The 17,025-nt window shown below is 49.5% G+C and overlaps 1 protein-coding gene across 2 annotated transcripts in view; it reads right to left on the bottom strand.

Moving 5' to 3' along the window:
• Positions 1-9,399: 9,399 nt before the first annotated feature.
• Positions 9,400-17,025, bottom strand: part of ABL1 (ABL proto-oncogene 1, non-receptor tyrosine kinase) — a 102,593-nt gene continuing 94,967 nt past the window's right edge. For both annotated transcript variants that reach the window (XM_069747530.1, XM_069747528.1), the window contains exons 7-11: positions 15,320-15,504; positions 15,025-15,177; positions 14,788-14,877; positions 13,121-13,282; positions 9,400-12,732 (exon numbers count right to left, since the gene is read on the bottom strand). In XM_069747530.1, coding sequence (XP_069603631.1) covers positions 11,117-12,732; positions 13,121-13,282; positions 14,788-14,877; positions 15,025-15,177; positions 15,320-15,504 — 2,206 coding nt within the window. In that variant the 3' untranslated portion in view covers positions 9,400-11,116. The remainder of the gene's footprint in view (positions 12,733-13,120; positions 13,283-14,787; positions 14,878-15,024; positions 15,178-15,319; positions 15,505-17,025) is intronic.

The following is a 17,025-nucleotide window of genomic DNA, read 5'->3' as shown; positions in this document are numbered from 1 at the left end:
CTGTGTAACTTCGTATATAACCAGCTGTGCTGCTGTAGAATCTGTATAGCTCTAGTACATAAGCAGCTGTGCTGCTGTAGTCTATATAGCTCCTGTATATACACAGCTGTGCTGCTGTAGAATCTGTATAGCTCCTGCACATAAGCAGCTGTGGTCTGTAACTCCTGTATATAACCAGCTGTGCTTTTGTAGAATCTGTATAGCTCCAGTACATAACCAGCTGTGTTGCTGTAGAGTCTGTAATTCATGTACATAAGCAGCTGTGCTGCTGTTGAATCTGTATAGCTCCTGCACATAAGCAGCTGTGCTGCTGTAGAGTCTGTGTAACTCCTGTATATAATCAGCTGTGCTGCTGTAGAATCTGTATAGCTCCTGCACATAAGCAGCTGTGCTGCTGTAGTCTGTAAATCCTGTATATAACCAGCTGTGCTTTTGTAGAATCTGTATAGCTCCAGTACATAAGGAGCTGTGCTGCTGTAGAGTCTGTAATTCATGTACATAAGCAGCTGTGCTGCTGTAGTCTATATAGCTCCAGTACATAAGCAGCTGTGCTGCTGTAGAGTCTATGCAGTTCCTGTACATAACTGGCTCTGCTGCTATAATCTGAACAGCTCCTTCAAATAGTTACGATGTGTTGCCAGTTTAGGGCTGGACCCATCTACTCTCACCCAATTTGCTCAGTATAAGCGAGACAGATCAGAGTGTGGAGAGCTAGGAAACCAGGTACGGACTTGGGCTGAAATTCAGTCCTGGCATTTGAAATCACACAGACCCATGTTGTCCCCGTTCCCATGAACCAGCTGGGATATATTACTAATAGTACCCTGGATGGAGGAAAGGAAGATTTTCTACAAGACCAATATTTCTAATGATACCCATGGGCTACTGGGGTAAGTGACGGAGTCAAGCAACTTTGTGCTCCATCACAACTCTTAACAGTATGGGTGTCTTGAGAACACCGATTCTGATAACAACATAGCAGACAAGGCAGCCCATGACCAGACAGGCCCTTCTGGCATTTGCCAGAATTGCCATATGGCCAGTCCGGTCCTGCAGGAAACGCATCCAAGTCTTTAAGAAGGGCAGATGACAAATGTTGAACAGTATGAAAGTAGATCGTGAGTGGAGGAGGCGCAATGTCTGGGTGGAAAGGATGGATCATATAGGCTAAGCAAAAGTGTGGAAATGAGAGCATCCGCAACATCAGGAGAGGCAATCACAGGTCTCGAGAGCAGTGCAAAAATGACACTGTGCTGATACTCAAGAGAGAGCGAAGAAGCAGCCGGGACCAACAGTCCTCACAGAGAACGCTGGGAGAAGGAGAAGATAGTGGATAAAATTCAGGCCTCAAATGCCGCATTAAAAAAAAAAAAAAATTAAAGTAAAACCTAAAAGAGAGATTTTTTTTGTTTCTCGGCAAAGATTTCCAAAACCTTTAGTGTAAACAGAGGAAAATCATTTCCAAAACCAGAGAAGTCACTGTGTACATACATTACTTATCCTGTACTGATCCTGAGTTACATCCTGTATTATACCCCAGAGCTGCACTCACTATTCTGCTGGTGCAGTCACTGTGTACATTACATCACTTATCCTGTACTGATCCTGAGTTACATCCTGCATACTTCAGAGCTGCAGTCACTGTGTACATACATTACATTACCAATCCTGAGTTACATCCTGTATTAAACTCTAGAGCTGCACTATTCTGCTTGTGGAATCTGTCAATCACCAGGAATCAGCATTATTGTCTGAGAATGTGAAAGTTAAAGGGAATCTGTCAGCAGGTTTTTGCTTTGTAATCTAAAGACAGCAGGAGATAGAGACTGAAACACAGAACTCAGGGATGTGTCACTTGTTAAAAGTGTGAATTGTTTTTTTTACTAACTGAAGGATTTATCACAAGGCCTCTTTCACACTTGCGTCGTTTGGCATCCGTCGCAATCCGTCATTTTGGGAAAAAACAGATCCTGCAATGTGCTCGCAGGATACGTTTTTTGCCCATAGACTTGTATTAGCAACGGATCGTGACGGATGGCCACACGTAGCGTCCGTTGTGTGACGTATCCATTCATGTAACTTTTTTTTGTCCGTCGCGTCCGCCATTTTCTACCGCGCATGCGTGGCTGAAACTCCGCCCCCTCCTCCCCGGACTTCAGAATGGGCAGCGGATGCGTCGAAAAACTGCATCCGCTGCCCACGTCGTGCACAAATTTAACGTGCATCGGTACGTCGGCCCGACGCATAGCGACGGACCCGTACCAAAGCAAGTGTGAAAGTAGCCTAAGAGATTACCATTGGGGATTACACTAATCTGGCAACTCCCCCTCCTGTGATGGACACCTCACTATATGACTTTGTACACAGAGAGCATGGTGTGAGTGGTGTCAACTGTGGTGTGGGCGGTGGTCAGCTGTGGTGTGGGTAGGGTCAGCTGTGGTGTGGGACGGTGTAAGCTGTGGTGCGGGACGGCGTAAGCTGTGGTGTGGGACTGCTGCCGTCTGTGGGGGGGTAACAGTGCAGGGGGCGAGGCTGTGGAGGTACTCACCGCGCCAGACATAGGGGACCCCGTGGAGTGTCCCCTCCCTGACCTCTGCGGCTTAGTTGGTTATCACTGGGGCCAAGGAGGACGGAAGGGATGAACATACCGTTGCGAGAGGACGGTGTCTGCAGACTCCATCCCTGGTCACTGCAGCGGAGTTGGCCAACTGATCGGGGCTGCGAGGGAAGGGCCGAGGAGCATGTTGCGGCAAAAGGGGTGTGCACTATTCTGACAGGGGCACACTGCGCCTTAATAGAGGTGAAGAGGCACATGGCTTGGACAGGGGAGCCGCGTGTCAAGAATGTTCCTGCAGAAAAGCAGGAAGGGAAAATAAAACTGCCAAGAATACTAGGCACACTGCTGCAACAGGGTGATAGTGTGCCCCAGCGCCCAAACAGGACACTTAACCCCCGGAGTCTGTGGCTACAGGGCAGGTGGCTGACAGTCTGCCCAGGACAATAGGGGACAGGACGTTCCAAGAGCACAGAAGAAAGTCAGAACTAAACCAAAGAAAGAGGGTGTGGTGCTGCACCCCTCCCCCAGGTCCAGCAGGTGTGAGTGCAGACATGCTAGACACAAAGGAGGGAGAAAGGAATGGATGTGACTGTGGAAGGAGCAGAGAACAGTGGAACAAATGGTGGTAAGAATAGTGGTAATGTGGTGATTGGAGGTGGCAGTAATGGTAAGGGGAATGAAAGTAGCTGTGCAGAAAATGATGGGAGTAGTAGTGGAGTGAATGATGGGAGTTGTGATGCAACAAATGATGGGAGTAGTGGTTGGAGTGAATAGTGGCAGTAGTAGTGGAGTAAACATGGTACTAGTGGTGTAGAAAATGATGGGAGTAGTAGTGGAGTGAATGAGGAGAGCAGCACTGGCGTTGGGGGAGGGGAAGTAATGGTCCTACTGCCCCCTCAGCACTGTCGGAGGCTTCGGCCCCAAGCTACTCAGGAGCTGTCACTGCTGGGGATAGTACTGCAACCTTGTCTGGTGGCCCTTGGAACGGTGACTTGCAACAGCGCGTCCTGGATGCCCTGAGGAAAGGGGAGAGTTCCATCAATTGGGAGGACAGGGAGGTTGATCTGTCTTTCTGGATAGAGAGACACGGTCTTTCAGCCTTCCGCGATAGATGGGCAGAGACTGTCTTGGTCTCTGCTGACACCGGAGCAGAGGAGTAACTGTAGGAAAGTGGCCCATCTTCAGTGGATAAGCAAAGATGCCTGTCCAGATCGGTGGAAGGTTGCCGAGCTCCTGCTGGGGATGAGCTTTGCGGCATATGACATCTTTGCCTTGGTCCATTTCTATGGGACCTCCTACTTCAATGTCAGCTTCGTGAGACCGGAGGGCCTTGCGCTTTTCTGGTCTCGCAATGAGCTGGCACAAGATTGCTCAGAATGACAGGGTTTATTTCCACTCACAATGCCCCACCAGAACTCAACTCAGTCAGGGAGGTGACCGTTTTGACCAGTAATGAGTCACTTTCCTGTATGAACATCTCTACCTGGGTTGGTCAATACGGCGACAACCATGGTATCTTGTTAGGGGCCTGGACCTAACAATTACCCATATCCCTTCCTCAACATTTTTGGGGAGGGACAGGATCTTGATTTACTACCGGGGGCAGCCTAAGGTCTGTCACAGGTGCGGCAGCCCAACACACTTCAGTACACAGTGTACCACCCAAAAATGCGCACTGTGTGGATACCTCGGTCATCTCGCTGCTACCTGTGGCAGGATTAGGTGTAACTTGTGTGGAGACCTTGATCATTCGTTCAGTCGCTGTCCACGTTCCTTTGCCAATGCGGTCCTGAAGGCGGCGAGTGCGGGACAGGCGAATGCCGGGATAAATCTTGCCGGTGAAGGGACCAGTAGGGGTGGAGGAGGTAGTTAACGGGTGAGGAGCAAGCTGCCGCCATCCAAAATCAGGTGCCAGGAGCAGCATCATGGGAACAGGGGGTGGGGAGTAACATCCCTAAACTCTGACCTGGGTACTTCACTTGCCGCTGAGGATCGCAAAGACAGCGAACTGAGCGAGGAAGTCAAGAGACTTGAAAGGGAGGAGCAAGAGGACGCCATGTCTTCCCAGGAACCTTCATCCGGGTCTGGATGAGGGAGAGGGGGGTATGGTCACAGAAAAAGGGCAACAGGAAAACAACCATGGGTAAGAGGATGTCCGGGCCTCGAGCCTCCTCCTTGAGTGCGACCCATCTGACTAAGGCCCTGATCCAGGTGCCATTGGAAGGTCCAGCGCCCCATCTGGTGGATCTCTCCAACTGGTTCCGGGCCCTCCAGGACTCCCCTCCAGAGGGGGAGTACAGAGACCCAGGCCGGAGGTTGCAGACAAGGTTGTTGGGGCTCTGGAGGTTGCTGAGTCTTCTTCTCGGGGGGGTTGGGGGGAGAGAATACCTCAGGACCACCAGGCAAGTGCCAGAGTGTATGTAAGGAGAGAATGGATGAGTCTGTTTGACAATGATGAGCTTTTAATGCGCTTCAGAGGGTGAAACTGTTGGGGGTGGGAAGAAAAAGGCTATCTAATTCAATCAATCATTATGGTGGCACCCACCACGTTGACGCTGGCAACCATTAATGTTTCCAGCACAAAGTTAGACGCGGCAAAGTATACGACCTTTCATTTTCTTGGCCAACTTGACACCGCCATTTTGTTTTTGCAGGAGACCAGGTTGACTGACCTACCAAACATGCATAAAGCAAGGTGGAAGTGGAGGCATGGGCTCTCCTACTGGTCTCTTGTAGCCAAGCCGTACAGCGGGGTGACGGTCCTTTTTAAGACCACAGCGGTTGAATGCAGACGATAAATCGAATTACTGTAGAAATGGGGATCTGCTTGATCCTAGATGTCTCAATGGGGGGCAGGAGCTTCGGCTGATTAACATCTACGGTCCCCAGTCCAAGTGGGACTGCAAATGTCTCTTCATGAAGATCAAACCTTTCTTATTTTCGAATCAGCAGGTGGTCTTTGGAGGGGATTTCAACAATGTCATAAGACTCTGTGATAGAAGAGGTTCCGGAGACCGGCTGGCCTACAATTGCGTCATGCTAAACAGGATAGTAAGTGAGGCACGGCTGGTGGATGTCCACATCCGGCACAATACAGGCAACACAAGATTCTACTTTTTTAGAGGTAGTCAGTGCAGGTCTAGGATAGACAGGTTTTATTTGAAGGAGGCCTTCTCCTCACCGTTGTCGGTTATGGAGTTCTCCGATCACTATTTGATTATATTTTCTCTGAATGTTAAGAGACTCCTTGGATGGGAAGAGGTTATTGGAAGCTGAATTCGTCACTCCTTGAGGAAGAAGCTATAAGATGGTCCTTTGGGGAACCTTTTCAGAGCCTGGTACCGTTGCTGGGCCTAAGTAACACGTGGTGGGATATGTTCAAACATCAGGTGTCAAGATTCTTCCGACAACTCTCGAACCTCAGAAGTCTGAACAGGGATCGCCTATAACAGAGCCTGAGGAGTAATCTCGACCATCTCATCTCGACTGGATGTAGCCGCGAGGAGATCTCCAGTGTGAAGTCCTTGCTGAAGGTGTCAGTACGATAGGCACGCAGCTTTGGTTTTTGAGAGGAACTACAGGAAGTACTACATACACTTAGGGTGCGTATCCACGGTCTGGATTGTCGGCGGTTTGGACAGAGTGGAAAACCTGCTCCGCCCAAAGCGCCGTACCCTTCTGTATGCACGATGATTCCGGATGTGTTCATTGCACACATCCGGAATTTCTGCACCCTATACATAGGACCCTGTTATTTACCTTGCAGCGACGGAGCGTCACCGCAAGGTAAATGTCATGATACCCGGGTATTAATGCTGCAGGGGAAACTGCACCCAGGTGGACCGAAGACCGGGTAACTAACCTGATCACCAACGGGACCTTCCACATGAGACAAGAGTGATCAGATAAAGCAACAGGACCTTAGACCATGTGACAGAGTGGGAGGCAGTCAGAGGGCGAAGCCAGACGCTGGGAAACAGAAGGAGCAAGCATAAAAGAATAGTAAAACAAACCGAGGTCAAAGCCAGGAGATTACAAGATACCAACAGGGAGAGTCAGGGAATAGTCAGAAGCCAAGCCAGAAGTAATCCAGGAAAACGAATAAAGCACGAGACAGCAAGACACTATGCAAGCCAGCACACACTTCAGAGGTCAAGCATACAGACTGCAGAAAACCTATAGCTGACAAGGATACCAGGTTAGGAGCGAGTATAAATAGCCCTCCCATCTTGAAAGAGACGCCAACATTAACCCTGAGAGAACAGGACATTACCTTGTCCTAACCATGACAGTAAACAGACATGCTGCATTCTAAAAAGACGCGCTACATGTCTGTAAACGCAGGGCCGCGTGTTCGCGCGCATAGTGGAGACGGGATGTCAGCGAATAGTGAGATAGCGACGGGGCTGATAGAAAGTACGGGATCCCTGATAAGGTCCAGATCAGGGTCCTTGGAGGTCCTCAGTTCATACTACTCACACCTCTTGGGAAGGAGGGAATTCAGGGGCTAAGACTTTCCCTCTGGTAAATGGGTGGATTGGACAGCCTTTCAGGGTATGATCTGGTGTCCGCCAGGGCTGCCCTCTTAGCCCTTTGCTTTACACATTTGCGATCGATCCCTTCTTCAGAACGGTCAATTGGAGACCGTTGGCAGGGGCGAGAATGGGCAGGGTGGCGCCATAGGCTATCTTGAGGGTAGTGGCCTATGCAGAGAATGTTACAGTCTTTGTTTCTTTGCAAGACGAGGCGATGGTGGTGATGTCAGAAGTGGACAGCTACTTGGAGGCATCCGGGTCCAAGGTCAACCAGGACAAGTGTGAGAATCTCTGGCTGGGAGGCGGGGATCCCGGGTTTGATCTTCTGGACACCTTCTCCAAACCTCAAGAACATGCCCCTCATTTTTTTTTTTTATTGGGGGGGAGGGGGGGCACCCTTGTTAATAACCAGTAAAGGCTAACTAGACAGCTGTTAGATAATATTTATAGCTTAGGAAGAATGCTGTTTTTTTTTAATTGGAATGCACTTGTCCATTTTTAACGCAGAGGAGTATGACCCCTTAGGGTAATGCCAGGAATGACTGCCTCCCCTTATCTGATGATTGTGGTTTGGAACAGCAGGGATTATCCTCTGTCACATTGGTGAGACTGGTCCTGTTTCTATTCAATGGCATGTTGCGTATCTTAACGCAAAACGGCCGTCGTCCTGCCCTTTTGCCTGTTTTATCTGCACTTGTCCTGCCCGTAAAACCATGTCCATGAAAAACTTTTTGTAATCAAGGACTAAGGTTTACATGCCACTAAAGAACGAAGTGTTGCTGCTCTTTTTTTTCTTTTGGATTGTTTCATGTGTGATTTCTTCAGCAAGCACCTTCATCATCGTGTTTTCACTCCGAGCTCATCTACTCCACCAGAAAGTAAACATATTTCTTAGTGCCATTCGATTTTTTTTTTCTCTTTTATTGGCTGATTTAATATATGTTGTGTTCACTCACATTGGTGAGACTGTTCCCAATCCTGTTCTTGCCTATGGCATGTTGGTTTATTACATCTTAGAGTTTGGAGAACAATTAAGGACACTGGTCATGTTGGCAGTTTGTTTTTAATATGTCCCTGAGTGGTATACTTTCAAATTAATTATTAAGTTATATTTTATCTACTTTACTGCAGAGTCCTTTTATTTTCTCCTCTCCTGAAGGTACTGGCCACATAGTTTGTGAAAGAGTTAATGTAATTAGACCAAACGTCAATCTTTCCCTCCTGCGATGTCTGCCTCATCCCCATCATGGGAAAGTATGGATTTTACAGGCTGATTAAGCTGTGAGCGCTTCATTCCAAATACCCTCACACTCTCCTCCCAAAGTCAACAGGCGGCGGATCAATAGCACACACGATACATCGGCTGCCTACACTTGCTCATCCCTTTATCTGCAAACAAGTAAAGGGTAGGCAGTAATATTTACTTTGTGACATGATGTATACTGAAGCGCAGCGTCTCCCAGCGAGCGAGGCCCATCAGCCAAATATAGAACTGCCGTACACCAGGAACACCGCACAAGACCCGTGTACCGGGAACACCCTGCGAGACCCGCCGTGTATTGGGAACAACGCATGAGACCCAAGTACCGGGAACACCCCGCGAGACCCACCGTATATTGGGAACAACGCATGAGACCCATGTACCGGGAACACCCCGCGAGACCCACCATATATTGGGAACAACGCATGAAACCCATGTACTGGAAACACCCCGCGAGACCCACCATATATCCCACCATATATTGGGAACAACGCATGAGACCCATGTACCGGGAACACCCCGCGAGACCCACCGTATATTGAGAGCAACACACAAGACCCATAAATCGGGAACACCCCGCGAGACCCACCGTATATTGAGAACAATGCACAAGACCTGTATACCGGGAACACCCCGCAAGACCCATCGTATATTGGGAACCGTCTGCGTCATATACCAAATATTACGCTACTCTCTTCCCTGGTATTAATATTATGGCTGTAGTGATCCTCATTTACAATTTGCAGAATTTTATTTTGAGTTTCCTGGATGTAACCTGCAGTATAAAGAATGGAAGATCTTTTTTTTTTATTTTTATATAGCGCTAACATATTCCGCAGCGCTTTACAAGATTTAATTCTTGAATATAACTATGACAACCAGAATGACAGTTTTCAAATCCCCTTCACTTACGTTACTGATTTGCAATAACAGAAGTGGCCTGTGGTCATGAGTGGCATTGCTTCTGCAATAACTGCCCCCTCATCCCCCACAACCACGCCTCCTAATTCTGCACAACCCCTTTAAATTAGACACGGAGGCGGGAATATGTAAATGTTTTGTATTTTGTCAAAATTGTAAAACTGCCACAGATGTGACATCACAGAAAAGTAAAGTTCTGTACAGGAAGTGACATCATCGCCAGACGCACCAGTGACACGTGAGCGGAGGAGTGGCCCCCGGATGTGAATGCTATATAAGTGTATAAAGGCCGTACCTTGCGCCAAGTGCTGCCCTCTCTGTGCCGCCAGTTGAACTGGACACCTGCGATTTTCATCTCCGAGTCTATGGAACAGCAATTTGCAGAAAGCCTCGATCCAGCAATGGCTGCCACCATGGTAATGAGGCGGTCAGACGCCTGTGCCATCCTGTGTGCATGCCCATGGTTCTGAGCAGTTAAAGCTGCCACATGGCATTAAACAAATGCAAGCAGTCTACTCAGGAAACCTCGTTTAACGGAGAAAAAAAAACGGCAAAACTTATAAAAACACATTTCATATTACAGGTGACAATTTCCTCCAGCTGTGAACAGTACTCATCCGGCGTCACACTCTAGCGCTGCTTTCTGTAGCTTCAGGAGCTGAAATCTGTTCGGCGTCTGAACTGGAAATTTGCATCGTGTGATGTTTAAGTTGTTGGGAGCAACTCTGGCATCAATCAGCAGCTGCAGAATGGTGATCGCAGCTCTGGAGTACAAGGTAAATAATGTACATGTTCATGTATCATATGGTCATATTATCGATCGCCTTGGACGGCGTGGCTTAGCCGGGGCAGGAGATTATTAATGGTTGCATAGAGTAGACGAATAAGTCAACAGCACGTAGCGCTGAAAAAGGCATTGATTACCATCACGGGCAGCCGCAATAGCACGGGCCAATGTGCCCTAGGGGGCTCCTACAGAGTGACCAGCGAGGCAGACACAACCTTTGACACTGAAAGGCGATTAAATAAAAAATTGTAATAAATGGCATCTGACCCTGGACGTTTCGTCACGCAGCTCGGCCACCATTATTACAGGCACCTTTACCCTTTCAGCCTCAGAGGCAGACCTCTTCGCAGAAGGCATCTACGTGTGCACGTTATATAGACATACATAGATAAAACTCGTACAGGCTTGGGAATAAAAAATTAGGACGAACCAGAAATCTACACAAATGACTAAAAAGAGGGGCTGCAGTATAATTCACGGGCACGATGGTGTCAGGGGGAGGCACTGCTGGTTTAGTCTCTTGTGGGCAGGGGAAGGGCTTCGAGTGCAGATTCGGGACCCCGATCATCGCTAACCACTGATACAGCCACGCGTGGCACCGCCGTCTACCTGATTTTGGTTTTAAAAAGAATACGAAAAAAGGAAGAAAGGAAATTGCACTTAAAATTGTAAAGTTTTGCTTCTTGAAGGTGACATCTCGCACCATCGTGGACACATGGGGAAGACCGCGCCGCTGATGTGCGAGGGGTCGTTTTCCGGAATGATTCAAGAGCCATAAAACTCCTTGCCACTTTCATAAATGCAGTGGGGGAAGGTAGACGATCTCCCTCCCAGATACCTGGCAGAGTGGCTGGTGCAGGGAGTGGAGGTCACAGCGCTGCAAAGCGTCCGTAATGCGAGGAAGGAACCTGTAGACCTTGGAGGTCCGTGTCAAGTGAAACCAAAGTGAAGGCGAGAGGTGATGTGCAGCCACCTGTGAATACCAGGGGCAGAGTGCAGACCACCAGTCTGGGATGCATAGCTTTTATATCGGTGCGGTCTTCCACGTTGAAGTGCTACCTCTGAACCACATCGCTTATCTCCTTGACAGATGATAGCAGCTTGGTAAAGTCCTGAGGAGTGGCAGGTCCTCCGCCCGTGGACGCAGCGGCTGGGCAGATCTGCAGGTCACGGAGACTGTTCTCTAATTTACTCATGGCTTCTCGGAAAGCAAACTTGTTCCTCATTTGCTGAATGGAGTCCACATAGCAGGTGCAGAAGGCGTGGAGGTTCTTGGCGGCCTCCAGCACGGCACTGTGACTGGCCATCTGTTCAGAGTTCCGGTTGATAGCTGCCCGCAGGCACGTGGTGCTCTCCAACAAGGTCTCCTTGGTGACTGCTCCACTCGGCAGCTTCTCGGGAGGTTGTCGAGTTTTGCGCAAGGAAACTCTGGTGGAGATGAGTGGAATGAAAGCAGTGGAGGATGAGGACGACGCCGGCGGCTGAGGGGGCTCCGTCCCCATCTGGGCACCGGCCCGCTTCTCTGTAGATATGGGCTTGGTGGCGGACACGGTTTTCTTGGCACTTTCCGTCACCGCAGGGCTTGTTCTTAAGTGGTCTTCACTCTGGTTGGTGGCCTTGTGCTTTGGCTCATTGGTGCTGGTGTCATGGTTAAGGCTTTGGGGGGAGATCTTGGCAGATTTTGCCCCGATGCTGGTGGAAGACGGGGAGGTCTGGCTGGACAGTGGTAAAGGGGGGCTCGGCTTAATCTTCATCACTTTCACTTTGTCCTTAGTTGCCTGTTCGGTGGTTTTGAGTCTCCTGAGACGAAGCTCAGTTTCGGTTTTCCCAACACTGGAGGTTTGTTTCCCAGTGGAAACTGGCTCGGAAGCAGTTTTTACGCTCCCACCCTCCTCTCTTTGTAAGGGGGAAGAAGTCGTCGGGCCACAGGGTTTCCTACGCGGTAATTTTGGTGTTAGGCTGGGAGGACTGGAGCCCGGACTTTGATCAGCATCTTTAAAGACTTCATCCGTTGGCTCCTCTGGCTTTTTGGGAAGGCGGGGAGGTGGTGTAATGGCCCCCCTTGAACAAGCAAAGTCTTGTTTTCCCTCATTGCCTCTTTTACGGGGCAGGGCTGGTCTGTCAGCTTTTTGGACACCTCCGGAGCTAGACAAGTCCATCATGTGCCTGGTAGAGGGCAGCTCCCGAGGCAGTGTGACCGATTTCCACTCCATGTCCTTGGACCCCAGCGGCATGCATGAGGCAGAAGATGACCGCTGGAAGCGTTTGCTGCTGGTGCCGCCCCCATCATCTTCTGCTGGCGGTGGCTGCCGTCCTACAATTGAGATTGACTTTTTCCAGTGTGGGGTTAGGAAGAGCGTACCACCCTGAACTGAGCCGTTGGTCATGGCAGTCCCGTTACTTGGGAATTTTGAGGAATCAATATCTCCTCCATTGCTGGTGTCTCTGCAGTCTCCTTCCAGGCACCTCGGCTCCATTTCTCTGAAGGAGCTGCTTCGCTTGGGCGGCGTGGGAGCGGTTTTCTTCTTCCTCTTGATCAGTGTGCTGAAGAGATTGGTTTTCTTACTGTTGGGTTGCAGCCGCTCATCCTCAGGGCCGCCTTCGGCTGCACCAACCCTTTCCTTACGAGGGAGGAGAGGAGACACCGCGGCAGACTCCAAATCCAGTACATCTGCAAAAGAAAAGGACTAAATCACTATGGAGGGAGACACACTGAGGAATACAGGACCATCTGGTTACTGAGGATACACATCCTAACAACCCAGCAACATCCTTTGCAATCAGTTTGTTTCAAGTCACCAAATTTGGAGTGAGCAAACTGGGAAGAACCCTGCACCAGCTCTGGGAGCCGTAAGAGGGGCTGCAAGGTACCCGGTTGCTTTTTTTTTTTAGCAGAAAACTGACCCTCGGGAAAAACAGTAGATCTCTGTACCCCCAAACTGCATTACCATCCCTCCCTGGGGTCTGGCTCACTGACATTTACTGGACCCTTTAGGTGCCATTAAGAGGAGCTGCAGCAAATGCCCACAAATCAACGTAGACAATTGGCATCCATGTACCTTGATCGGCGGCTCCTCGGCTGTGTGAGGTATCTGTGTTATTATCATCCTTGTTCTCGGTCACCCTCCGGGTCGTCCTGGTCTTCGTCGGCAGCTCTGGAGCCTGCATGAGGCAGCTGACACTCACCTTCAGACCTTTCTTCCCCAGCTCTTTCTCCACCTCTGTAAAAACAAAAATAAAACAATTGCACAGCCGAAGAGCTTGTTACAATGTATCAGTAACGACAACCTTATGTGGTCTAGGTACATCAGAACTCAGCTCTTCTGACCTCCCATGATGGGCAGTCATTACAAAGGCCCTGGGTGTTCAACCTGAATCGCTCGGTCCCTTCTCTGCATTGCAGTTCTCACATTCTCTACCTGAATCAGTGGGTTCAGGATGAACAGTGCTGGTAGCAGTGTAAGAAATAAAAAGGCACTCTGCCCATAGGGCTGCTCCCTGGTAACAGGCAGTGGATGATCCCTCGGAATAATGTAAGCGCTGCCATTAGTCACAGCCATCTCCGCCGTTTGCAAGGTGCACATCATGAATTGCCAGAGTTTTATTCGCTCCCCGCGGCTGGATACAAGAAGCGCCATGTATCCCCAGAGCAATCAATCAACAATTACTCCACAAAAAGACATTCATGGACGGGAAGAAAAAAATGAATGTAGGTGCTGCTCTCCAGGCCGCACAGAGGACAATGGCTGAGAGCCACCTTTTATTATGTATTCAGCCCCAGTTAAGAGCAATTATCGGTGCAAGCAAAAGCTAATGCATTAGTGGAAAGGAGGCACTGCTCCAGACGACAGGAAAATAAAAGGAAAAAAATAACATTGTTTAAAAAAAAAACAAAAAAAAAAACAATACCATGAGTCCATGCCAACAGTTATATTGTCTGGGATTTGTGCAGAGCCTTTGTATGGTGCGCTATTGTCTGCAGAGACAAACCTTACAGCACACTGGTTATATAAAGGGGAGCAGAAAATTGACGACCGCAGCAATGCTGGTATGGACGCGGCGCAATGCTTCATGTCCCCTGCAGAGGCGCTACAGCACATAACAGGGGATCCTGTCATCAGCTTCTTGTCAGGAGACCAAGCTAACAAAACAGGACTGTATAAATGGGACAACCCCTTTAAGACAGTTCCAATTGCTTAAGTAATAATCCCCTAAATTCCTTCTATTTTCGGAATTGTGATCCATGTGGTGAGAAGGATGTCGGCTCTGCTGGACATTCTCCCGACACCCCGGTATTATTAAAGGGGTTGTCCAGTTGCTTCTGCATTGGCGAGGATGTGGCGTCTCCACACTCCTGCCAATTCTGCTCTTGCTCGGGAGGTATAGGGAAACGTTATGGGATAAAAGTCCAGATAAATTGAGCAGCACTTTAAAACTGGATGGTGGAATTATATTATTTAAGCAATTCCCTGATTTCTTACTAAAGTTCTGGCAGACGGATGGGGAAAGGCGACTGACAATAGAAGGAGATTCATGGAATAACATGGAAGCGGCGGTGCTGCCCGAGTAACAGAACTCCCCAGTAATGAACACTCCGCATCTTTGTAGTGGCTTCAGATGGTCCTGCTTCTGAGATGTTCCATCTTCAAAGGGTCCACACAACATTGCATCTCCAGGAGGAGAGCTCATTAGCTGCTGACCTTGCGTCCTTTCCCATCATCCTTACCGTCCGAGATACTCGACTCCTGGAACATCGTCTCAAAGGCCTGGTGGATCTCTGCGAAGGACGGCCGGTCCAGAGGGTTCCACTGCCAGCCTGCAAGAGGGAGAAATCCGGTGAACACGGGCACGCACATGATCCAGATTAAAGGAAGTTTGCTGTATTGTGGAATAGCTACTTCAGCAATTGTCCCCTGCTCTGAAGTGTCATGAGGTCCCCTCTGAGTGTTGTGCGGACACTTACATGCTCTCATGAGTTGGTAGACCTTCTCCGGGCAGCCCTCGGGCCGCTCCATGCGATAATCCTTCTCTAGCAGCTCATACACCTGCGACAGGTCGATGCCAGGGTACGGGGACATCCCGTAGGTAGCGATCTCCCAAAGTAAGACACCGAAAGCTGCGAGGGAAGGAAGACTAGACCGATTAGTGGAGGAGGATGAAAGTAGTAATAGGGATCCGAATCCTGTGACGAGCAGTAGTTGTAGGGATCAGCGGCACAGCAGCTTCGTCTTAATCAGGGGCAGCGACATCCCACTCACCCCAGACGTCAGATTTGATGGAGAACTTGTTGTAAGCCAGGCTCTCGGGCGCAGTCCACTTGATGGGGAATTTGGCTCCAGCGTGGGCAGTGTACGTGTCGCCAGTCATCAGGCGACTGAGCCCGAAATCAGCGACTTTTACCAAGTGGTTTTCTCCAACAAGGCAGTTTCTGGCCGCGAGGTCTCTGCAGGCAAGAGAAGAAACCAACATATCCATGTTACACACCAATGCAAAAATATTCACCTCCAGAGTACAACCACCAGGCTACAACCCCAGGCACATGGGGTCTGCATTATTCTCTGCTCTCGGGTTAATGGTCCTGGGTCAGAGCTGTAGCAGCTATAATGGCTAATAACCCGGAGCTCGGCACTCATGCATCATTGATCGACCCTGATCCAAAGAGACCCCTAATTAATCTGCAATTAACCAATTATCTCTGGCTTCTCAATCAATCGTTTTAGTGTGGAGTTGAGCAAGTGCATCCCCGAGGGCGGGAGACGAGCTCATTACCAGCCCATACACAGACGGCGGTCGGCCCCGAGTACATGGCGATCTGTAACACGTGGACCATGGCATGGAGCAGGGGGGATGCACGACCACTCCATCTTTGAATCTCAGCCTCCCTTGTAAGCACAACATGAAAAGGAGAAGGGGGAACCACAGACCCTCTGATATTTGTAGCTTGTGACACCACATCTTAGAAATGTTCACTTTGACTAATGGGGGATGGAAATACTGAATTACACAGATTACCCCACTTGGCGTGGAGAAAGTCCTTGCCAGATTCGGGGGCTGCTCGTCAAGCTCAGGGGGCGCTAGGCCTAACCCCATCTTTCCGGTGAGATGCCCGATACGCTGCCGGGTCGCTGTTTCTATGGTGCTAGGAGCTCAGTGACTGCCTGGCATTTGTGGTTATTAGCCGCGCACACGGCTCACACTGGGGTAAGCGTGGTCTCACCCGGCCAAGGAGAGGGGGACATCACCCTCTCATTACATTGCTAGGAGCAGTGATCCGATTGCAAGGAATGTGCACGGGTGGCAGCTAATTGCCCACGGTAAAGATCACAGAGCGGGGGCTTCGTGGCACGTCGAGGCAATCGATTAGGACAATAGGCAATTAAAAATCCTCTACAAGGCACCAGCGATAACGAAGATTCATCAGCGCAGCTCCAGATCGTCACTGTGACATGAGGGACTGCGACCCAGTCACACATGGGAGCAGGACCAGAGGGCGGGTGGGGTCTGAAAAGGTAGAAATAACCAGAAAGTACAGTCATGTGAATAAGCAGCTCCAAGATGTTTTCTTCTGGTATCAGCCACCTAGGTGCTGCCTTTTTGTCCCTGCAGAGCAGTCCCATCTCTCTTAGGGAAAGCTGAGTGACCCCCTCTTTGCACCTCATATGGGGGCTGACAGAACTGTAGAAAAAGTCATGGACCGCACATTCCAAAGTCATATGTGGATCTAAAGCTGCTAAGCAAAAACGTACAAAACCGAACACTAGGTACAACACTGATCAGACTGTATGAGGCCACTGCACGGTGCAGTGCTGCCGTGATGGTGGTTATGCACGGTGCTGCACCTTTTAGTGCTAGGGCCCCCCAGAGGTTCACCGTGACGTGGGCTTCATAGTCTGATCACAATGTTTAAAAACACGCAAGTGGTCAGCTCACCTGAGGATCTGCTACCTCTCATCTGCTCCTGCAC

This window comes from Ranitomeya imitator, chromosome 2 (genome assembly GCF_032444005.1).
Source record: "Ranitomeya imitator isolate aRanImi1 chromosome 2, aRanImi1.pri, whole genome shotgun sequence".
Lineage (NCBI taxonomy): Eukaryota > Metazoa > Chordata > Amphibia > Anura > Dendrobatidae > Ranitomeya > Ranitomeya imitator.
The sequence above is the reverse complement of the archived record's forward strand: the minus strand, read 5'-3'. Positions and strand labels throughout refer to the sequence as shown.